This window comes from Heterodontus francisci, chromosome 7 (assembly GCF_036365525.1).
Source record: "Heterodontus francisci isolate sHetFra1 chromosome 7, sHetFra1.hap1, whole genome shotgun sequence".
Classification (NCBI taxonomy): domain Eukaryota; kingdom Metazoa; phylum Chordata; class Chondrichthyes; order Heterodontiformes; family Heterodontidae; genus Heterodontus; species Heterodontus francisci.
In genome coordinates, this window is record NC_090377.1 from 15477352 (window position 1) to 15501604 (window position 24253).

The 24253-nt window shown below is 42.9% G+C and overlaps 1 protein-coding gene across 2 annotated transcripts in view; it reads right to left on the reverse strand.

Annotated features, from left to right (window-relative positions):
• Positions 1 to 24253, reverse strand: part of stam2 (signal transducing adaptor molecule (SH3 domain and ITAM motif) 2) — a 68945-nt gene that overhangs the window by 16873 nt on the left and 27819 nt on the right. Inside the window, exons 4-10 of one of the 2 annotated variants that reach the window (XM_068034833.1) lie at positions 24002 to 24106; positions 21554 to 21700; positions 15427 to 15505; positions 12885 to 13077; positions 8753 to 8847; positions 3593 to 3669; positions 2096 to 2183 (exon numbers count right to left, since the gene is read on the reverse strand). In XM_068034833.1, the coding sequence (XP_067890934.1) occupies positions 2096 to 2183; positions 3593 to 3669; positions 8753 to 8847; positions 12885 to 13077; positions 15427 to 15505; positions 21554 to 21700; positions 24002 to 24106 (784 nt within the window). The remainder of the gene's footprint in view (positions 1 to 2095; positions 2184 to 3592; positions 3670 to 8752; positions 8848 to 12884; positions 13078 to 15426; positions 15506 to 21553; positions 21701 to 24001; positions 24107 to 24253) is intronic. The other variant, XM_068034834.1, reaches the window with a different exon arrangement.

Consider the following 24253-nt stretch of genomic DNA (forward strand, 5'->3'; position numbering starts at 1 on the left):
CAACATGCAGCAAGACCTGGACAACATTCAGGCTTGGGCTGACAAGCAGCAAGTGACAGGCAATGACCATCTCCAAACGAACATACAAATTAGGAGAAGTAGGCCACTCTGACCCTCGAGCCTGCTCTGCCATTCAATAAGATCATGGCTGATCGGACTGTAACCTCAACTCCACATTCCCGCCTACCTCCGATAACCTTTCACCTCCTTGCTCATCAAGAATTTATCGACCTCTGCCTTAAAAATATTTAAAGACACTGCTTCCACTGCCTTTTGAGGAAGAGTTCCATGACCCTCAGATTCTCATCTGTGTCTTAAATGGGCGACTCCTTACTTTTAAATAGTGACTCCCAGTTCTAGATTCTCCCACAAGGGGAAACATCCTTTCCACATCCACCCTGTCAAGACCCCTCAGGATCTTATATTTTTCAATCAAGTCGCGTCTTACTCTTCCAAACTCCAGTAGATACAAGACTAGCGAGTCCAACCTTTCCTCATAAGACAAACTGCTCATTCCAAGTATTAATCTAGTAAACATTCTCTGAACTGCTTCCAACGCATGTACATCCTTCTTTAAACAAGGAGACCAATACTGCACACAGACTCCAGATGTGGTCTCACCAATGCCCTGTATAACTCCAATAAGTGAGAAAGTCTCATCATCTCCCCTTGCCATTCAATGGCATTACCGTCATCAAATCCACACCATCAAAATCTTGGGGAAGTCACCATTGATCAGAAACTTAACTGGACCAACCACAAATTCTGTGGCTCCAAGAGCAGCTCAGAGGTGGGAATTCTGCAGCGACTGAATAAACTTCTGATGCCCCAAAGCCTGTCCACCATCTACAAGGCACAAGTCAGGAGTGTGATGGAATACTCTCCGCTTGCCTGGATGAGTGCAGCTTTAACAACACAAGAAGCTCAACACCATCCAGGAAAAAGCTGCCTGCTTGATTTGCACCTCATCCACCACCTTAAACATTCACTCCCTCCACCATCGGCACATAGTGGTAGCAGTCTGTACCACATACAAGATGCACTGCAGCAACTTACCGAGACTCCTTCAACAGCACCTTCCACATCCACAACCTCTACCATCAAAAGGGCAGCAGGCTCATGGGAACACCATCACCTGCAAATTCCCTGCAAGTCACACACCATCCTGAATTGGAACTATATCGCCGTTCCTTCACTGTCGCTGGATCAAAATCCTGGAACTCCTTCTGTAATAGCACCGTGGATGCACGTAAACCACACTGACTGCAGTGGTTCAAGACAGCAGCTCACCACTACCTTCTCAAGGGCAATTAGAGATGGGCAATAAATGTCATCTTGCCAGCAAAGCCCACAGCCTGCGAATGTATTAAAATATTATTTCACTATATATTAGAGGGCCTTAACCTACATGAGCTGATGTAACCTTTGTTATATTAAAGAGGTGTTCAATTGCTGAGCTCAACTGCACCTCAGCATTTTCATTCATTTAAAAGAAATGTCAGTGCAACATCAGCTTAAGGGAGCTAGTTTCAGTAAACATTGGGAGCCAGTCCCACTAACCACCTGCAATGGGAACTGCACGGTGCACAGCAGAATCGTCATGATGGACACTCTCCCCAGACCAAACAGAGGGAAAGAGCCAGGGTGAAAGCACGTTTAAAATATCTGGATTAAGTGTTCAAAAATCATGAAGGGTTGAGACAGAGGTAGAAAAGAGAAACTGTTTCCGTGGCCGAAAGACTGATAACCAGAGGGCACAGATTTAAGGAGACTGGCAAAAGAACTAGAGAACATGAGGAAAAACTGTTTTAAGCGTTGAGTGGTTAGGACTTGGAATGTACTGCCTGGTAGGGTGGTGGATACAGATTCAAGAATAGTCTTCAAATTGGATAAATACTTAGAGAAAAGTTTGCTGTGATACTGGGAAAGAGCAGGGGAGTAGGACTAACTGGACTGCTCTTTGATGGGCCGAATGGCCTCCTTCTGTGCTGTACTATGATTCTATGAAATGATGAGCAAGAAAAAGGATTTATCCATGGACTGTATTTACAGATAATAAAACCGGCATTGGCGTTCATTGTCTGAGGCTGGTTACCTTCTAGATGTAGCAGTTCTGCTGAATCAGGCTGTTGATCGGTGGGAATTGCGTTTTGAAGCAACTGCAAAACCTGGTCCATCTTATCCTGCAAAAATGCATGCATTTCAAAAAAAAGTTGAACATTAAAAACAGTAATGGGCACAGGTAATCCAAACTTAGTTTTTAAGCATACACGCAAGGGTAGATGCTGAATGTTCATGGGCTGTGATATCCCATCACCAATCTAACATCCAATACTGCAAGGGCATTCCAGGATGCAGAGGTGACTGTTGTGCTCAATTTTTTTTTTAAAACTATACCCCTTTCCGCTAAACTATCTCCTTGTTTCATTCCTATAATTACTCTCCTGAATATCTTTTTGGCTTTTATACATTCAGCTTGGCGTCACCGAATCACTGCTTCTTGATGGAAAGGAAAAGGAAAGGACTTGCATTTATGTAGAATGCTGAGCCACAGATGTGACTCCAAGATGAAGGGGTTGTCTTAGGAAGAAAGGTTGAGCAGGTTGGGCCTATACTCATTGAAGTTTAGCAGAATGAGAGGTGATCTTATTGAAACATTCAAAACTCTGAGGGGGCTTGACAGGATAAATGCGGAGAGGATTCCCCCTTGTGGGGGAATCTAGAACTAAGAGACAGAGTTTCAAAATAAGGGGCCTCCCATTTAAGATAGAGGGGAGGAGGAATTTCTTCTCTCAGAGGGGCGTTAATCTTTAGAATTCTCTACCTCAGAGAGCAGTGGAGACTGGGTCATTGAATATATTCAAGGCTGAGTTGGACAGATTTTTGATCTACAAGGGCTAAGGAGGCAGGCAGGAAAGTGGAGTTAAGGCCACAATCAGACCAGCCATGCAACTGAAATAAAAGCAAAATACTGCAGATGCTGGAAATCTGAAACAAAAACAAGAAATGCTGGAATCACTCAGCAGGTCTGGCAGCATCTGTGGAAAGAGCAGAGTTAACGTTTCGGGTCGGTTCCGAAGAAGGGTCACTGACCCAAAACGTTAACTCTGCTTCTCTTTCCACAGATGCTGCCAGACCTGCTGAGTGATTCCAGCATTTCTTGTTTTTGTTTCAGCCATGATACTGAATGGCATAGCAGGCTCGAGGGGTCGAATGGCCTACTCATGCTCCTATTTCTTATGTTATGTTCTTATGTTCAAAAGTTTGACCAAAGAGGTAGGTTTTAAGGAGCGGCAGATAGAGGTGCTGAGAGACTCAGAGGAAGAAATTTCAGAGCTTGGGAGCTAGGCAGTGGAAGGTATGTCCGTCAACATTGGAGATAAGGAAATCAAGAACATGCAAGAGGCCGCAGTTAGCGGAATGCAGAGCACCCTGGTGACAATCACCTTCTAGGCTCAGTGTAAGAGCAGCCGGTTGGGTGAAGTACTGGAGGCCTGCCAGCATCTAGTGACAGTCTGCATTTCCAGGGAAGGAGAAAGAAAATGGCAAAAACAGAGATAAAAGCGTCAAAACCGGAACAAAATCTGCATACCTCGTCTATATAAACCGGTTCAGGCTCCGAAGGCTGAACATCTTGTACAGTTGTCTCCTCCGTGACAACAATCTTCTCTGTAGTCAATGCAGAACAAATAGATTCCCATTAGTAAAGTCACAAATTCCTTTAAGCATGTATGCATGTGCTATTCACACTGTGCCATACTAACACTGCTGCTTATATCACAAGCTCCCAATTCCTTACACAGACTGATATGAACCAAAGGATAGAATCTTTCTATTGTGCTACAGTAATAAGGCAAGTATCTAAAAGCAGTGTGCAGTTACGTCCTCGAAAGGGTATGGAAGTGAGCACAGATACAGAGCACACAATGAAGATTTACAAAGTTCTGTCCTCATGGGTAAAGAGCCGGGAGTGGAACTAACTGGATTGCTCTTTGAAGCCAGCGTTGACTTGATGGGCCAAATACCCTTCCTCTGTGCTATACTAGTCTATGATCCTCCTATCCACTGGCTGTGCAGCAATAAAACACTAACACTGCACAACCCTTGCTATTTGTTCTCTAAAGTGAAAAACATTGTACCAAACCTTGAAAAGAGAAAAAGATTCAAAAACAAAACCTCTTGACTCCCAAGTCTAGAATAGACTGCAGTTAAATACTTTGCTCTTTGCTGCAATCCAAAGGCCACGATAACCCAGAAGGACCCGCAATAAACATACAAGGACAACCCCAACATAGCCTGTTATCTGAAAGAAGTTGTACTGTCAGAAAGAGAACAAGATGGAAAGGTTTAGGGGGTGCTGAAAACACAGGATATCAGGCATTCCATTTGAGCAGGAACTATTTCTTCATCGACACACTGTACTTATCAGACACTGTTGAAATACTATGATTACCAAACAAAACTTCTCAGATCATTTCAAACCTCCTGGGATCAGATACTAAGATTCTTCCTTTGAAAATAAATTCTGATCTGGTGTATACACACCATCACAGGAATACAGCACATGGCAGCAGGAACTATTTATTTACACAGGACCTCAAACAGATTCAACAGGAAGATGCCAGGAAGATGGCTGCCATCAGGACACTACACAGTTAAGGAATAGCTAGAAACTCCAATGGGAGGAGAGCAGGATTGGTATTCTGAACCCATGTGAACAAAACAGACTGAATGGCTGCCTTCATCCTGTTCCCACATTCATCCAAACCCATCCTGTGGCTTTTGGTGCTGAACAGTTACTGTCTCCCATATACTTCACTCTCACTGGCAGCTATGGCACTTACTCCAGAGTTACTTGCAAGGCAAACAGTGGATACTGGGTGGAGGGAGAGAGAAAAGTTTATGGTGCCAACTAAAGCCCATGAGCAAAGCTTGAGCAGTTTGTCAAGTTATCTGCAACCAGTGACTAAACTACTGTTTGGAATTCTGTTTAATGTTCCAACAAACATTCCGAAAATGGATTTTAAAAACACACACACACACACACACACACACACACTCCCACACTGCTGTTGAATTTGAGTGGTGCAGAATGACACACACACACACCAATGTCAAAAGGTCCTCGATCTGAAACACCATCTGTCTCTCCACAGATGGTGCCTGACCTGCTGAGCATTTCCAGCATTTTCTGTTTTTCTTTCAGATTTTCAGCATTCACAGTATTTTATTTTTGTACTGCATTTCACAAGATAATTATGGGTGGCGGCAGCGACAATGCTAAAAATGGCCTCACCACAATGGGTCTAGGGATGAAGGGAAATGAAAAGTCAGGGTTGTTGTCCTGTGACCCCTGACTGACAGCAGACAAAACAGGATTGAGCGCAGCCGAGATATTCCTCTCCGCCCTCCAAAGTTGACAAAACAACATCTTGTATTTACGTAGCACCTTTAATGTACAAAACATCCCAAGGGGATTCACAGAAGCGTTAAACAAAATTTGACACCAAGTCACATATTAGGATGGATGATGAAAAGCTTGGTTAAAGACGTAGGTTTAAAGCAGTGTCTTAAAAGGAGGAAAGAGAGGTAGAGGGGTAAAAGGAGAGAATTCAAGAGTTTAGTGCCCTGGGCAGCTGAAGGCACGGTGCCAATGGTATATACATACATACGAATGAGCAGAAGGGGAGGCCATTCGGCCCCTCGAGCCTGCTCCGTCATTTGATAAGATCATGGCTGATCTGATTGAAGCCACAACTCTACTTTCCTGTCTACTCCCCATACCCTGACTCCCTTGAATATTTTTTTTTTTATTTTAGAGATACAGCACTAAAACAGGCCCTTCGGCCCACCGAGTCTGTGCCGACCAACCATTTATACTAATCCTACATTAACCCCATATTCTCTACCACATCCCCACCATTCTCCTACCACCTACCTGCACTAGGGGCAATTTACAATGGCCAATTTACCTATCAGCCTGCAAGTCTTTGGCTGTGGGAGGAAACCGGAGCACCCGGCGGAAACCCACGCAGACACAGGGAGGACTTGCAAACACTGCACAGGCAGTACCCAGAACTGAACCCGAGTCGCTGGAGCTGTGAGGCTGCGGTGCTAACCACTGCGCCGCCCAAAATTGTCCATCAAGAATCTATCTAACTCGGTCTTAAAAATATTCAATGACCCTGCCTCCACTGCTCTCTGGGGAAGAGAATTCCACAGACTAATGACCGAGAGAAAAATTTTCCCCTCATCTCCATCTTAAATGGGAGACCTCTAATTTTTAAACCGTGCCTCCCAGTTCTAGTCTCTCCCATAAGGGTAAATATCCTCTAAGCATCCACCCCGCCAAGTCCCCTCAGGATCTTATGTGTTTTAATAAGATCACCTCTCATTCTTCTAAATTCCAATGGATACAGGCCGAACCTGTCTAACCTTTCCTCTTAAGATAATCCCTTCATCCCAGGAATCAGTCAAGAGAACCTTCTCTGAACTGCTTCCAATGCAATTATATCATTTCTTAAGAAAGGAGACCAAAACTGTACACAGTACTCCAGATGTGGTCTCCCCAATGCCCTGTACAACTGTGGCAAAACTTCGCTACTTTTATATTCCCCTTGCAATAAATAACATTTCATTTGACTTCCTAATCACTTGCTGCATCTGCATACAAACTTTGTGAATCATGTACCAGGACACCCAGATCCCTCTGTACCATAGTTCTGCAATCTCTCTCCATTTAAATAATATTCTGCTTTTCTATTCTTCCTGCCAAAATGGACAAGTTCACACTTTCCCACATTATACTCCATCTGCCAAACTTTTGCCCAGTCACTTAACCTATGTATACCCCTTTGCAGACTCTATGTCCTCTTCACAACTTACTTTCTTATCTATCTTTGTGTCATCAGCAAATTTAGCTACCATACATTCCAGCCCTTTATCCATCATTGATATAGATTGTAAATATTTGAAGCTCCAGCACTGACCCCGTGGCACTCCACTAGTTTAGTTTAGAGATACAGCACTGAAACAGGCCCTTCAGCCCACCGAGTCTGTGCCGACCATCAACCACCCATATATACTAATCCCATATTCCTACCACATCCCCACCTGTCTCTATATTTTCCCTACTACCTACCTATACTAGGGGCAATTTATAATGGCCAATTTACCTACCAACCTGCAAGTCTTTTGGCTTGCAGGTTATAGCTTGCCAACCTGAAAATGCCCCATTTATCCCTACTCTGCTTCATGTTAGCTACCCAATCCTCTATCAGTGCTAATATGTCACCCCTACACCATGAGCTCTTATTTTAGTAGAACCATTAAAACTGGGGATGTGCAAGAGGCCAGAATTGGAGGCAAGTAGAGACCTTGGAAAGTTGTAGGGGGTTACAGAGATAGGGAGGGGTAAGTGCATGGAGAGATTTGAAAACAAGGATGAGAAATTAAAAAAAATTAAGGCATTGCCAGACCGGGGGTTAATGTAGGTCAGTGAACACCGGAGTCGTGGGCAAATAGAACTTGGTGCAAGTAGGATATGGGCAGCTGAGATTTTGGAAGAACATACGTTTACAGCAGGTTGCACCTTCCAGGTGCTCAACTTTTGAGCACGAGGGTAAGAGAATATCACAGCTAAGCTCAAGCCTGCATCGCTTGATGCAGTCAGGGGTCACGAGACAGCAACCAGGATCAGAAACCCTGACGTTTCTTCCTCCTAGTTTGTCAAGGCCAATTGTAGCAATGCTGCTGCCCAACCTATCTCATTTATTTCCAAAGAACCTAAAGGTTCCTGTATCACTTATTAGCATGAGGGGTAACATATTAGCAATGATCCAACTACATCAGGCTAAGGGGTCAGCCATTTAGGACAGAGATGAGAAGAACTTTCATCACTCAGAGGGTTGTGGTTCTTTGGAATTCTCCACCCAGAGGGCTGTGGATGCTCAAGTCATTCAGAATATTCAAGACCGAGATCGATAGATTTTTAGCCACTAAGGAAATCAAGGGATACAGGGATAGTGCAAGAACATGGAGCTGAGAAAGCCTGGAATGAAGGACTTATGAAGAAACGTTGAACAGGTTGGGCCTTTACCCATTGCAGTTTAGAAGAATGAGAGGTGATCTTTTTGAAACATTCAAGATCCTGGAGGGACTTGATGGGGTGGATGTTTCCTCTTGTAGGGGACTAGAACTAGGGGACACGGTTAAAAAAAAATTAGGGGTCTCCCTTTTAAGATGGAGATGAGGAAATTTTTTTCTCTGAGGACCATTAGTCTGTGGAATTCTCTTCCCCAGAAAACAGCGGAGGCTGTGTAATTGAATTTATCCAAGGCTGAGTTAGACAGATTTTTAACAGACAAGGGAGTCAAGGGTTATGCGGGGGGCAGACAGGAAAGTGGAATTGCGACAACAATCAGATGCGACATGATTTTATCAAATGGCGGAGCAGACTTGAAGGACTGAATGGCCTACTTCTGCTGCAAATTTAAACAGACAAGCCTTTTCAGTACCTTTTGACAAACAAACAACACTGAAATCAGAACACCCATCACACATAGGTTTATCGACGCAAGACCCTCTCTTAAAAGTAATCTTTTACAGACAGGCTTCATAATATTTTGGCCATGGAAGGAGCATTTACATCAGCCTGTGACTGAATCCTTTCACTACTTCACCATGTTCTCCAAAGGAAGAGCGTGATGATTGCAAAACAACTGTTAGACCACAGCAAGTTGGCCACACTTACCTGGCTCAGGGTCTGCATTCAGACTGGTTGATACAAAATTAGAAGGAAAAAGCCCAACTCCTCTTTTTGTCTCTCCTCTCCACCAGTTAGGGTCACTAAACAAGACAGCAAAATATAGATTGTAACCACATGAGTCTGGATATTAGGGAGTTTATGCAATGCTGTTGTAGTCATTTTATTGAAACCTTAACTTAGCCTCAGTATTGGAAATGGCTGCTTTGTGCACCTGAAAAAAAAACTGGCTGCTCAGCCCACATCGATATAAAACTCCTAGCTATCTGGTTCATTGCTTCTCTATACTAGCACATTCCATGCATTCACAGGTGTATTTAAATAAGAGATCTTTACAGCTTTTCAGTATTAATCTTCCCTTGATGGTGCAGTACCCAAGCAAGGCAGGGTTTTAAAACCCCAGTTCAGAACATTAACTAAACTGTAGTTGGTTGGCCATTTGTTTGATTCAAGAACTGGGAAGTCTGTCCTTCAGTTTTTTCAAACCCGGATATAGACTCCTTTGAACTTTATCTGATCAAGAATGGAAAGAGTTGCAGCTAATTGTGGTGTGGAAAATTGCCTCACTTTTATTATGGAAACAGTTGTTAGATATCCAAAGTTTTGAAAGATTAAGTCAAAAATTACAGATGTTCTTTATCCAAATCAGTAAGCTCCATCAAAAGCACACTGCGGATCAAAAGGAACCGATCTGACAAGCACCCATTAACTAGTATTTAATCATAACGAACTCCTTCATTCGGAGTTAAACATATCAAAAAAAAAATTAAAACTATTATGGTGTCCAAAGAATCTAACCAACACGCACCAGTCATTGTGATAGATAGGAACAGGAGGAGGCCATTCAGTTTCTTGAGCCTGTTTCGTCATTCAATTAGATCATGGCTGATCTGCATCTTAACTCCATTCACCTGCCTTGGTTCTGTACCCCTGAATTCTCTTGCCTAACAAAAATCCATCAATCTCAGTCTTGAAACCTTCCATTGTCCCCCAACTTCGACAGCTTTTTGGGGATAAAGAGTGCTTCAGATTTCCACTACCACGTGTGAAGAAGTGCTTCCTAACATCACCCCTGAACAGCCTAGCTCTAATTTTAAGATTATGCCCCCTTGTTCTGGACACCAGAGGAAATTGTTTCTCTCTATACATCCCATGAATGCCTTTAATCATTTTAAACACCTGAATTAGATTATATAACTTGCATGAAAATAAATGCTGATATAATCTATACTCCAATAATACAGAGCACATCAGATACCTTGCCAGCTAACATCTACAAGTCAGTCTACTAGCATGAATAGATAAGGAAGCAGTTTGTGCCCACATGCAGCAAGACCTGGACAACATTCTGGCTTGGGCTGCCAAACAAATGCCAGCCAATGACAATCTCCAAGAGAGAATCAAACCACTTCCCTTTGACATTCAACAGCATTACCATCACTGAATGCCCCACCAACATCCTGGGGTTACCACTGACCAGAAACTTAAAATGGACCAGCCATATAAATACTGCGGCTAAAAAATCAAGTCAGAGGCTGGGAATTCTGTGGTTAGCAACTCACCTCATGGCTCCCCAAAGCCTGTCCACCATCGGCAAGGCACAAGTCAGGAGTGTAATGGAATACACTCCACTTGCCTGAATGAGCGCAACTCCAACAACTCAAAGCTCGATGTTATCCAGGACAAAGCAGCCTGCTTGATTGGCACCCCATCCACCAACTTCAACATTCACTCCCTCGTGTACTGTATCTGCAGTGTGTACCAAGTACAAAATACACTGCAGTAATTTGCTAAGGCTTCTACAGCAGCCCTTCCAAATCCAGCAGGAGATGCATGGGACCATCACCACTTGTAAGATCCCCTCCATTACATACCATCCTGACTTGGAAATATATCGCCTTCACTATTACTGGGTCAAAATCCTGGAACTCCCTCCCTAGCAACACTGTGGGTGTACCTACACCCCACGAACTGCAGCGGTTCAAGGCAGCGGCTCACCACCACCTGCTCAAGGGCCACTAGGGACGGGCAATAAATGCTGGCTTTACCAACAATGCCCACATTCCACGAATGAACAAAAACGACGACAGTCAGTGCCAAGGTAGACATTACTATTAAGTCTGGGTAATGCATCATGCTCACGGCCTTCTGCGGTTTACTTATTACAACCAGCTTCAACCAAGGAAAGAAAAGAACTTAACAAAATGAAACCCGGAGGTGGGGACGGGGTGAAGAATCGCAGCTTGTGGATTTGGTGCCATTGACTGGTAGTTTGCCTTCTGCATAACTCACATTGGTCAGAGTTCTCAGAAGACACAAGCCTACAATATCACACCAACCAAATTTGACTCCAACTGGGAAGACTCTAAAGATAAGAACCACTGGTGTCGGACACTGAGCTGTTGAACCGATGTAATAAGGGGTACTGTGAACAGCACTTAAACCCATCTGGAATCAAGCAAGGGGTACTGTGAACTATACTTACACCTTCCTCAACTCACAGAACTTGCTGTTGAGTCAGAAAACAAAGAACTGCTCAGCACTCTGCTCAATGAACGCAAATTCAGCAGGAAAGTAAGCCGCTGATAAAACCACGTAGGGACTGGGCTGGCAAGATGTTAATCAGGAGTCACAAGTGTGTCTGTCACATCAGGAACGGCAAAGTAAAAATGTGTAAAATGCTATACGAAGTATTGCAGCTAACAGCTACACCATTCTGAAGAAAGCAAACCAATATTCCCCCCTCTCTATCGACTTCTGAGTCCAATTTATTTTACTCATCCAGAGCATTGTACGGAAAGTATTTATCTTTTAAATTCTGACTCACAAGCTCTCCAAATCAGATCGACTTTACAGAACCAAACGACAGGAAATAATTTTGTAGGGTTTCCCTGATCTTGAAGCATCAGATGTGGTTCAGTTGGTAGCACTCTTGCCTCAGAGTCAGAATGTTGTGGGCTCGCATCCCACTCCGGAGACATGACCACATAATTTAAACTGACACTTGGTTCAGTACTTAGGGAGTGCCATTATTTAGCCATTTATTCAGGGATTCCACAATAAAGTTACACCAGAACATCGAGAACCTTCCTATGATCCCTTGTTCAGGTTCATTAATATTAAAAAATGCAGAACAAATTGCATTGATGTAGCTCCTTTAACATAGTAAAACGTCCCAAGGTGCTTCACAGAAGCGTCATCAGACAAAATTTGACAGACCCAATGTCGACCATCAACTGTTAGCCATGGCTCAGTTGGTAGCACTCTCGCCTCAGAGTCAAAAGGTTCTAGGTCCTACTTGAGACTTCAGCACAAAAATCAAGACTGACACTCCAGCGCAGTACCAATGTGTCCTGACCATTTATCCCAAAAATCAACATCACAATAATAGATTTGATCATTTACTGCTGTTTGTGGGAGCTGGCAGTGAATAAACTGGCTGCTGCTTTTCCTACATTTCATAAGTATTTCATTGGCTGTAAAGTGCTTTGGGATGTCTTGTGGCCATAAAAGGTTTTCTTTGTCCTCCCTTAGTTGTCTCTCTCTGGTACTCCTCCGCCCCATCATTTACATTTCTCTTATTTTTCAGATTTTACCTTTGTCTCCATAATTTTGGGTGATAGAGGTAGCAACAGGGAAGAACTCGGGCGGTAGACAGAAGCAGCAGCAGTGGTGGGATCCGCATCTGGTTCATGCCTGGAAGCGATGCTGCCATATCCCGAGGTAAGAGTCTGCGGTTAGTGTCTGCCTTTGGGGCTCAGGGCTACTATGAGCCTGGGAGCAATCATTTGGGGTATCTTCCCTGTTGCACTGCCCAACAACCAGAGGGCCACATATAACTGGTAAGTACTTGAGAAGGAAACATTTGTAGAGCTATGGGGAAAGGGCAGGGGAGTGCGACTAATTGGATAGCTCTTTTAAAAGCGCAGGCACAATGGGCTGTACAATTCTACTAAACTGCTAACCTGCTGGCATTTCAGCTGTGAAGTCAGTTGCTGGGGAGGATCTGGACATGCACAATTTGGCAGTGGCAACTCTACCCCCACTCCAAGGTGAAATACAGTGCCTTTGTTCAGTAACAGATAAGAAGCTTGACAAATCAAGTCATTTCAAACTATACCTGTCATCTAAAATAGTGATAATTTCTCCAGCTTTGAAAGTAAGCTCATTGTCTTCAACAGCCTCAAAGTCGTACAGGGCACGAACCATGCGGATTTCAGTTCTGTGGCTGTTTGGAGCATTTTCTGTTGAAGGGTAGATAGACTTGGTCTCTGTCTGTTGCTGTTTCTGCTCCTGCAAAGAAAGTTCAATAGCTGGAAAACCAAACAAAAAAAAACTATGAATATTTAGTAGCATACACGATCCTCTACTGCATTGTCGCGTTTTCTCTTAAAAAGTTGACATTTGTTCAGTGGGTCAACGAAACCAATTAATTACACCTTCCCTTTGTTTGAGGGATTTTTCACAACATCCAACCATAATATATTAAAAATTTCACACCTTGCGCACACTTCAACTTCATGGTTGGACGAGATAAACAGCACACACTTTTTCCCATAATAAATTCCTATATCCACATTTCTTACTGGGAATTGCCTATGTTAACATGTCACAGTGCAATTACAACCTCCCACCAGAGGACAATCATAGCATGTAAAGTTTACACAGGCATTTTCCACTATAAATGAGAACAGAGATTTATTATGGAAATGATAGAGTGCTCAACTTTAAAATGTTGACTGAATTATATCCGTGCGCCCTGGACTAATTAGCCTTTGAAACTTATTTCCACAAGAGCAACTGGGTAATTACTTTATTGCACTACTTTGCTTCATATTTTGCAATGCCCTGCAGCTCTTGGACAGCGCGCACATTGGGCTGCTTTTGAAACCTTTGCCAGACAGCAAGCATCATTGTTGCTAGCTGAACCACAGTAAACAGAGCACTACTTTCCAGGAACTCAAACGCTCTTCCATGCTGCAAAGCACTCTTTTTTGCCACTGACAACTCCTGCGGAGCGCTCTACAAGGCTCGCTATGCTTTCCTGCCTGACTGAAGAATGTGCTTTTTTCTTCGGAGATTTAAGGGTCCATGTACACAGATCAAAATGTAGTGGTCAGGTACAAAGAAAATCAAATAAGCTAATAGAATGTTAGCCTTTTTATCTAGAGGGCTATAATATAAAAAGGGAAGGAAACTTTGTTAGAGCTAATCAAAGCCCGGTTAGACCACATCTGGAATACTGTGTACAGCACTGAGCACCACAACTTAAAAAAGGATGTATTGTCCTTTCAAGGAGTACAGATTCACTAGAATGTTAGCAGGCCTCCAAGGGTTAAATTATGCAAACAGATTACATAAAACAAGCTTGTTCCCTGGAATATAGTGTTAAGGGGTGATTTGATTGATGTTTTTAGAATTTTGAAAGGAATAGACTTTTTTCACCTGGTGGGGGAGTCTAAGGCAAGGAGACACACATCGTGAAAATCAGAGCCAGGTCATTCAGGAGGGAAGTTAGGAAATACTTTTTCACGTCCAGCATGGTAGAACTGTCTGGAACACCCTCCACGAAGTTCAATTACTAATTTTAAATCTCAGATCAAGAGATTTTTGCTAGCCAAAGGTATTAAGGGATATGGAGCCAAGATGGGAGGATGAAGTTAGGATACAGATCAGCCATGATCGCACTGAACGGCGAAGCCACATGTCCATGCTTGGCCGATAGTCTCGTCATGCTGTAACTGTGACATGAAGTTGACAGCGCACCAATGTGGTTGCAAGCTCTCTGAAATTTGGGTTCATTAAAGGAATGGGTACTAGCATTGGGACTTTCCCCATTTTAGTCACCCAGCGTCAGCACTCCCAGGTAGGTATGCTGTGGTTAGATGCAGAGTCAAGAGTAGAGCACTTCACCTCTGTATTATGAGAAGTGTCCCACTGGTGGACCAATAGGACATTTTCCATATCTTTCTTGTGGTGTTTGCCCAGGTGTCCTGACTAGTGAACTCGAGTGCAATTTTATGCTGTAGGATCATTCCATTACAAATCCGGCCTGGATCTGAACCCAGATCCCAGAATAGAAAAGCCACTATGCACTGAGCCAGAGGTAGGCTTTTTTTCACCCCTGCTCCTGGATTCCTGTTTTAGAGTACAGTTCCACAGGTGCCAGGTCTGCTCCAGTTCTAAACACAAGTGGCTGTTATTCACAAGCGAAGTTCACAAGTGAATTCCAGCAGACTATTTAAACTTGGAGGGCATCACATGCACATTACTGTCTGACCCTGGAAAGCAAGCAGCTATGAGTGGGAAACTTGGCCAATTTTTAAACCACTCCCATCTTTGAAAGTGCTGACGGTAACTGCAACAATCCTCCTCCTAGCCTGTGATCCACCACCCAGACAGAGGAGGGTGGTGAAGTGGGGAGGGGGTTTGCATGCAGTGCGTAGAACAGGTCCTTACTAGTTTGCATGATTCAGCTATCCACTGGATAAACTCACTGAGCCTTTATGGAGTGAACAGCACCAGAATAGCAAACCTTTCGATAATCAAGCTTTCTCTCTTCCCACTCCACCTGGCAACATGCCATCAGTCCTGGCTTATTTTGAACGCAATCACCACAAATTTAAAAATAAAAGATTCATGTAATGACTGTTATTCCTTACCTTTAGCTAGATCTACATCTTCAGTATTTCTACTTATTGCTGCAGTGCCATTTTTAGATGAATTTGAAGTGCTCTGGCTCTGTTTAAAGAAAAAGAACATGCATATATTCTCCAAAATACATACTCTGTCCCACTACCACTAGAGTGCAGTTTGACTTCAATACTTATTTGCTCAGCGTCCCTCTTTTCTCCCTCTGCTGTGTAAAATGTTGAGAACTGCACCATGAAAAGGAAGGTTTCTGTTCTATTGTAAAAAGTGTGGAAAGTTTAGCAGAGAAAGAACCCATTTGACCCACAGTGCCTGTGGCAGCACCGAATCCACATCAGAGCTATTTAATCCCATTTTCCTGCCCTTTCACTGCATCTTTCAAAGTTTTTCTTTAAGTGTTCGTATCTAATTTCCACCCCTCTTCAAATGTCAATTTGTAATGTACTCTAGACTCGCATTTGCATGAAAATGTCTTCTAATGCTCATCTACATTAACTTGGTCTATACAATTGGTAATTTACAACAAAAATTAGATTAAATTAGCCAAGAATGACCAACCCGTAACAAATCCATAACTAAACCTGATTAGCTCATTCCTTCAAATGTTCAATAAACATAACCACAATTCATACCTCTAGCAGCTCTTCTACTACTTCCAACATGATGCTAACTGCTCTCCTTTCTTCCCTTGTTTTGAACAGGATGCAATGTTTACCAACTTACAGCCCTTTGAATCTTCAAAAGAATTTTGGGAACTTTCTGGCTGCTGCCTCTTCCATTTCATCATTAACATGTCAGGGTCTGGTGCAGGAGCAGCACCAGGCATACCTCAAAACGAGGCGTCAACCTAGTGAGGCTACGACTCAGGGCTACTTGCATGCCAACCAGCGGAAGCAACATGCGATAGACAGGGCTAAGCGATCCCACAACCAACGGATCAGGTCTCAGCTCTGCAGTTCTAACACATCCTGTCGTGAGTGGTCGTGGACAATTAAACAACTAACTGGAGGAGGTAGCTCCACAAATATCCCCATCCTCAATGATGGGGGAGCCCAGCACATCAGTGCAAAAGAAATGGCTGAAGCATTTGCAACAGTCGTCAGCCAGAAGTGCCGAGTTGATGATCCATCTCAGCCTCCTCCTGAAGTCCCCAGCATCACAGATGCCAGATTTCAGACAATTCGATTCACTCCGCGTGATATCAAGAAACGACTAAAGGCACTGGATACTGCAAAGGCTATGGGTCCTGACAACATTCTGGCAATAGTACTGAAGACATGTGCTCCAGAACTTGCCACACCCCTAGCCAAGCTGTTCCAGCATAGCTACAACACTGGCATCTACGGCAATGTGGAAAATTGCCCACATGTGCCCTGTACACAAAAAGCAGGACAAATCCAACCCCAATTACTGCCCAACAATCTACTCTCACTCGTCAGTAAAGTGATGGAAGGTGTTGTTAACAGTGATAAAGTAGCACTTACTTAGCAATAACCTGGTCAGTGACGCTCAGTTTGGGTTCCGCCAGGGCCACTCAGCTTCTAATCTCATTACAGCCTTGGTTAAAACATGGACGAAAGACCTGAACTCAAGAGGTGAAGTACGAGTAACTGCTTTTGACATCAAGGCAGCATTTGACCGAGTATGGCATCAAGCAGCCCTAGCAAAATTGAAGTCAATGGGAATCAGGGAGAAAACTCTCTGCTGGTTGGAATCGTACCTAGTGCAAAGGAAGATGGTTGTGGCTGTTGGAGGTCAATCATCTGAGCTCCAGGACATCACTGCAGGCGTTCCTCAGTTTAGTGTCCTGGGCCCAACCATCTTCAGCTGCTTCATTAATGACCTTCCTTCAATCATAAGGTCAGAAGTGGGGATGTTCACTGATGATTGCACAATGCTCAGCACCATTCGCAACTCCTCAGATACTGAAGCAGTCAGTGTAGAAATGCAGCAAGACCTGGACAATATCCAGGCTTGGGCTCATAAGTGGCAAGTAACATTCGCGCTGAAGTAATTTATGACTTTAACCCATTAAGATTCACATTGCCTAGGGGTGTAATTTGGGACTGCACTGGCTGTCTCAGACAGAGGAAAGCCTGCAGCACCATCATTAGCAAAAGCCTGGAGAAGTGCTGGTTTCATTTGAAGGTAATGTACCAGTAGCTGTCTATAATCCTCCTGCAAATTCTGATCACGCAGAGACACCCAGGACCTACAATTCTACCATGGATACCTATACCCTATCGTGCACCAGTCATTAGGCCACCCAATTGTGCAGGTGTGCACTTTATCATTAAGGAATGTTGTGGGTCTGGGGTATCAGTCTGATTATCCCATTAGATATCTGCTATCCCTTCCTCCTGGGGGTCAGCCACAATAGTACCATGTGCTCGACCTGAACCATCAGCATCAAAATTATCTCTCTCAAAGACTACCACCTGAACTGCCTGAGGCGGCTGAATGGGATTCTGTAACCTACTGAAACAAGCTGATGGTTCACCCTATGGGAAAATTAAGCTAATCCCTTCTTCATTAGCCATTATATCTGAACTGAACCTGAACTAGAAATTAGAATATGTCAGGACCTAATCTCAACTAGGACTTAAAAGTGAACTTAAGGAAATTTCCAAACCTCAAAAGTAGAATGAGGGAGTTCTGATTTAAGATCCACAAACTGTGATCAAGAGTTTGCCATCTCTAGATTCTTAAATCTGGGTCTTAATACCACTGACAGTAAACATTCCTTCTGTACTTACAAATCTAAAATAAACATTACAGGATTCTGTTAACATAGGACATGTTTTTGGGTGCCAACTGAAGTGATTTATGAATTTAACCCCTAAACCAAATCAGGCATACATCCCTATGCATCTCCCTTAATTAAGTTCAAACCAGACAAATTCTTATAGACACTTATTTGGGTCCAAAGAATTGAACTAGTTTTCCCTCAAAGAAAGAAAATTAACAGAATATTACCATCTTTCGGATAGCCTATTTTAAAAATAATTATGGCTAAGTCATACATATCCCAGATATAAGGGTCTGGGAAACTCTCTCCAATATGTATCTCCCCACTTAAGGGGAGACAGAGAGGGGGTTCTTGTAGTTGTATACAGAATGCTACAAGACGATTTATTAACTTTTATATATTTAAAGAATTGAACATGTAATACCCTCAAGTGGATAAGTATATCACAATATCACTAAGAGATGTAACACATATTATTTCTAAAATAGAATCCAAAAGTTCAACCTTGCTAATATTACAGCAAAATATCTTAGAATATCCATCAAAATTTAAAGTAAACTTTTACCTTAAATTCCCCGAGTAAGCCATAGGGTGAGTAGTATTGATGAGGAATTCAACACTAATTTTTGCTTCAGAAACCCTTGTTTATACTATTTCTAAAGGTATGATCTGATCTTTTAGCATATAGGTGTTACCTTACTGTGCGTTTTTCCTGCTTTTGAAATCCATATATGGTAGTATTAACTAATATCTCCACTTAATGTTTTCCCCTGCTCTTGAAATTGTGAGCATTTATCTGGTCAAAATGTTTATAATTATGTTTACTTGATATCTGTTCCTAGAAGTACCATTCCATTTATTTTATTATCTACAATTGTGTGGTGACCTTTTGAGTTGATCTGTCTACATTTTACCAACACTATCAATTAAGTTTATTGCTACCTCTTACTGATGTCACACAGGATGTTTCAATGTGTGTTTATCCTCCAAGTCCCTGGCAACAGAAACACTGAAATGGATTTTCCAACTTAAAAGGCGTTTCTGGTTCACATTCTATTGTAACAGGGACCTTGAAATTCCTATCTCTACCTTCTTAAAGGGGAATGTCAGTGAATCTTGAAAACTGACCATTTATTCAATCTTTAATTCTAAAAAGGTATAATATATTAACCATATCTAAATTCTACTCAATTAAGCCTATTATACCCATGTTTCATCACAGTGCCACACAGCTGTCAGGCAGTGACCATCTCCAACTAGAGAGAATCTAACCATCTCCCCTTGATATTCAATGGCATTATGATCATCGAATCTCCCACTATCAAGATGCTGGGGGTTACCATTGACCAGAAACTGAACTGGAGTAGCCATATAAATACCATGGCTACAAGAGCAGGTCAGAGGCTAGGAATCCTGCAGCGAGTAACTTACCTCCCGACTCCCCAGAGCCTGTCCACCATCGACAAGACACAAGTCAGGAGGGTGATGGAATACTTTCCACTTACCTGGATGGTGCAGCTCCTACAACACTCAAGAAGCTCGACACCACCTGGAACAAAGCAGCCTGCTTGATTGGCACCCCATCCACAAACACTCTCTCCTTCCACCACGTGTCTCTGCTGCTGCTTTATCCTTAACTTTAAGACTGCCCTCTCATCTTTGGTGAATGCGTACAAGCTTTTGCATGGTTTTCTCCACACCACTCTCAAGGAAATTAAGTGGGTGACATGACAACACAGTCCACATGATTCTATAGGAGGAGTGAGCTTCACAGGCTAAATGATTATAGAAACCTATAAAATTCTAACAGGACTTGACAGGGTAGATGCAGGAAGGATGTTCTCGATGGTGGGGGAGTTCAGAACCAGGGGTCATAGTCTGAAGATATGGGGTAAACCTTTCAGGACTGAGATGAGGAGAAATTTTTTTCACTCAGAGTGGTGAGCTTGTGGAATTCGCTACTGCAGAAAACAGTTGAGGCCAAAACATTGTATGTTTTCAAGAAGGAGTTAGATATAGCTCTTGGGTCTAAAGGGATCAAAGGGTATGGGGCGAAAGCAGGAACAGGCGACTGAGTTGGATGATCAGCCATGATCATAATGAATGGCGGAGCAGGCTCGAAGGGCCGAATGGCCTACTCCTGCTCCTATTTTCTATGTTTTATCATTCAGCTTTCAATTTCTTCACTGTAGCTGGGTCAAAATCCTGGAACTTCCTAACAGCACTGTAGGTGTAGCTACATCACATGGACTGCAACGGTTCTAAACGGTGGCTCACCACTACCTTCTTGAGGGCAATTAGCAAGGGCAATAAATGTTGGTCTTGCCAATGACACCCATGTCCCATGAACTAATTTTTAAATAACTGCCTAAACCCCCAAACTCTGGAATTCCCACCCTTAATCTCTCAACCTCTTGCTACTCCTTGAAGACACCCCTCAAAACATAACATCACCTAATCTCTCCCTGTGGCTTGCTGTCAAATTTTGTTTGATAACTCCTCTGTGGAGCACCTTGGGACATTTTACTACATTAAAAACTTTTTATAAATGCTTGTTATCATCACTATGAAGGGTGAATGGATGAGACACAGCACTTAATGTACAGATACCTCCCATACTAAAATTTAGGGTGTTTGGGGCAAAGTCAATACATTGTTCTCTTTTCAAACAGAGGTGCTACATTCCAGTGCAACACCTCCTAAACCCACAACCCCCACCACCTAGAATGACGAAGCCAGCAGTTGTACAGGTACACAAAGTTAGTCTTCTAGTCACATACCATTCCAACGTGCACACATATCACTATCCCTTCATTGTTGCTGGGTTAAAATCCTGAAGCCCCCTTGGGGGAGATGGTGGCATAGTGGTAATATTGCTGAGCTAGTAATCTAGAGGCCGAGGCTAATGACCCGAGGACGTGTACAAATCCCACCACAGCAGCTGCTGGAATTTAAATTCAATTAATAAACTAAAAAATCTGGAATTGAAAAGTAGTCTCAGTAATGGTGCCATGAAACTATCACTGATTGTGGTAAAAACTCATCTTGTTCACCAATATCCTTTAGGGAAGGAAATCTGCCATCCTTACCTGGTCTGGCCTACATGTCACTCCAGATCCACAGCAATGTGGTTGACTCTTACCTGCCCTCTAAAATGGCCTACCAAGCCACTCAGTTGTCAAGCACAATTAGGGATGGGCAACAAATACTGGCTTTGCCAATGACACCCACATCCCACAAAAGAATATAAAAAAAAATTCCCTACCCATCAGCACTGTAGGAATATTTTCATCACATGGACTCCAGCAGGTCAAGGAGGGGGTAGGAATGGGCAATAAATGCCAACCTCACGACAGCCACATCTCATGAATTAATATTTTAAAAAATACCTGGGAACCAGCTGAAGGAAAGGAGATGCCATCTTCTTTAAGTGCTTTAATGGTAGCAGCAATAAGACTGAGCTGGGGATCCTTTTGAAACTCCTCCACCCATTCCACCATTAATGCCTTCAGCTTTTCGCACACTTTTGGATGAGCCTGTAAACAAACAGTAAGGTGCAGCTCATTATACTGCGCAGCTAATATATTTTTGAAAAAGCCTGATCTATATAATCAGCAACTCTTCCAAGAGCAAGAGTTCTCAGTTCCTTGGCCAACATTTCCCTCGCATCTGTCAACGTTCCCCCTTCAATCAATTCCATCGTGAATGGATTCACTTCATCACCATTTATGGGATCTTGTTATGCACAAAGGGCTGCTATCATTTGTCCACATAAACAGTCACTGTGCTTCAATGTAATTCATTGTACGAGAAGCACTGTAAGACATTCCTGAGACGAGATAAGACGCTATATAAATGCACATCTTTTCTCAATAATATTATAACTAGTAATTATATACCAGCATAAAAATTTTCATTGACAACTTGGTCAGTAGCCTGGCGAGCATGGACTGCCTCTTGGTGCAGCAATAAACCCTAGAGTTGGAACTCACATGCTCAAACCCTGATCTACGTCCAGTTGTCTAACTTTAGATCAGATATAATGCCCAGTTACTGGCCTGACCTCAGATAAGCTTACCGCTCCTACCCTTTCTCCAGTGATCCTGTTTGTAACGGCATGGGAGCATGTGTATAGCAAATAAGAACAAGATCTGACTTGGCTGCAACACACCTGCAGTTTGGACTCTCACATGAAGAATGGCAAGCCAGAACTGTGCCCCAGGAAGAGTCAGATCCTCCATTAGGGAAAACATTGGACAAATCAAAAGACAATTACAAACTGAACCTTCAGATCTTCCTACACTGGCAAGATCGGTGACATACACACTAAATTTACCCGTGTAGCATGCTGATCTCACCAGCAATAACCTCCTCTATACTTTCCTGCATTTCTAATTAGAATTGCATTGAATTTACAACACAGAAAACAGACTATTCAGCCTCACTAATTCAAAGTTTGTGATTATACATTACACAAGATTCCTCCCAGCCTTCTTAATCATCAGCTTAACCTTTCATTCCTTCCTTTCTCATGTGTTCATCTAGCTTCCCCTGAAATGCCTTCATGTTGTTCGCCTCAACTACTCCTTATAGTAGCAAATTCCACATTCTAACTACTCACTGGGTAAAGATGATTCTCCTGAATTTCCTATTGGACTTATCAGTGACCATCTTATACTTATGACCTCTAGTTTTGGACTCCCTCTATCAAACCCTTTCATAATCTTAAAGGCGTCTTTCAGGTCATCCCTCAGGTTTCTCTTTTCTAGAGAAAAGAGCCCCAGCCTGGTCAGTATTTTCTGATAGTTAAAACCTGGTAGCACCCTTGTAAATCTTTCTTGTACCTTCTCCAGTGCCTCTATATCCTCTTTTTAACATGGAGACTAGAACTGGGGCGGTACAGTGGCGCAGTGGTTAGCACCGCATCCTCACAGATCCAGCGATCCGGGTTCGATTCTGGGTACTGCCTGTGCGACGTTTACAAGTTCTCCCTATGACCGCGTGGGTTCCCGCCGGGTGCTCCGGTTTCCTCCCACAGCCAAAGACTTGTAGGTTAATAGGTAAATTGGCCATTGGAAATTGCCCCGAGTGTAGGTAGGTGGTGGGAATATGGGATTAATGTAGGATTAGTATAAATGGGTGGTTGCTGGTCAGCACAGACTCGGTGGGCCGAAGGGCCTGTTTCAGTGCTGTATCTCTCTATGACTCTCTATAACTGTACACAAGTTGAACACAACTTGTCTGCTTTTCAATTCTATCCCTCTAGAAATTAACTCCAATGCTTGGTTTGCTATAACACCACAGCAAACATGGCTAGGACAGAAAGGAATTCAGCTCTAGTACTCAGCTCTTTTGAGAGAATATCAAAAGTACCAGGTTACAGTAATTTGGACACGAACAGGTACGTGCATGCCTTTCTTTATCAAGACTGAAAGTGGCCAGAAAACCAGCGTGAATGAAGGAAAACCCCGACTGCTACCATTTGTATTGGTTGGGGCGGAGCTATTATGAACATTTTAATTGTTTCAGTGGCAGAATGGTGCAAGCGGCCCAGGAAATTTTGGCCTGGCATAAAATCTACAATAGCTCACTCACCCCATAATTTCCTTGAACTTCTGCGCGGGAATAATGGCGATGCAGATACACTATTACTACGGCAAGAGTTTGTAGAAATATCCAGGCCATTATAATTGTTACATTTTCAGATTGTGTGCGCTTAACTGTGGCTAACACCTTTCATCAAAATGGAATGGAGACAAAAGCAACAGCAACACCACCATTACAAACTCATCCGAGTCAATTGTTCAGAGATTACTGGAAAGTCGGATTTACTGTACCTTATTATACACACTTAACAAATTTCCAACTTCACTTGTGAAGTCACGAGAACATATTTCTAGGTGAAAAATCTTCCCACAGTTTGAGACACAGGCACCTAGTAACTGTAAAATGAGACAGCAGAGCGAAGACTGTTAGTTTTACTTTGTCAATCAGGAGATCAGCAGATGCTGAATACCTGGAAGAAGGTTTAAAAAGAGCATCAGAAACACAACAAATTAATAAACAGTGACTAATTGGACCTCTGAAAG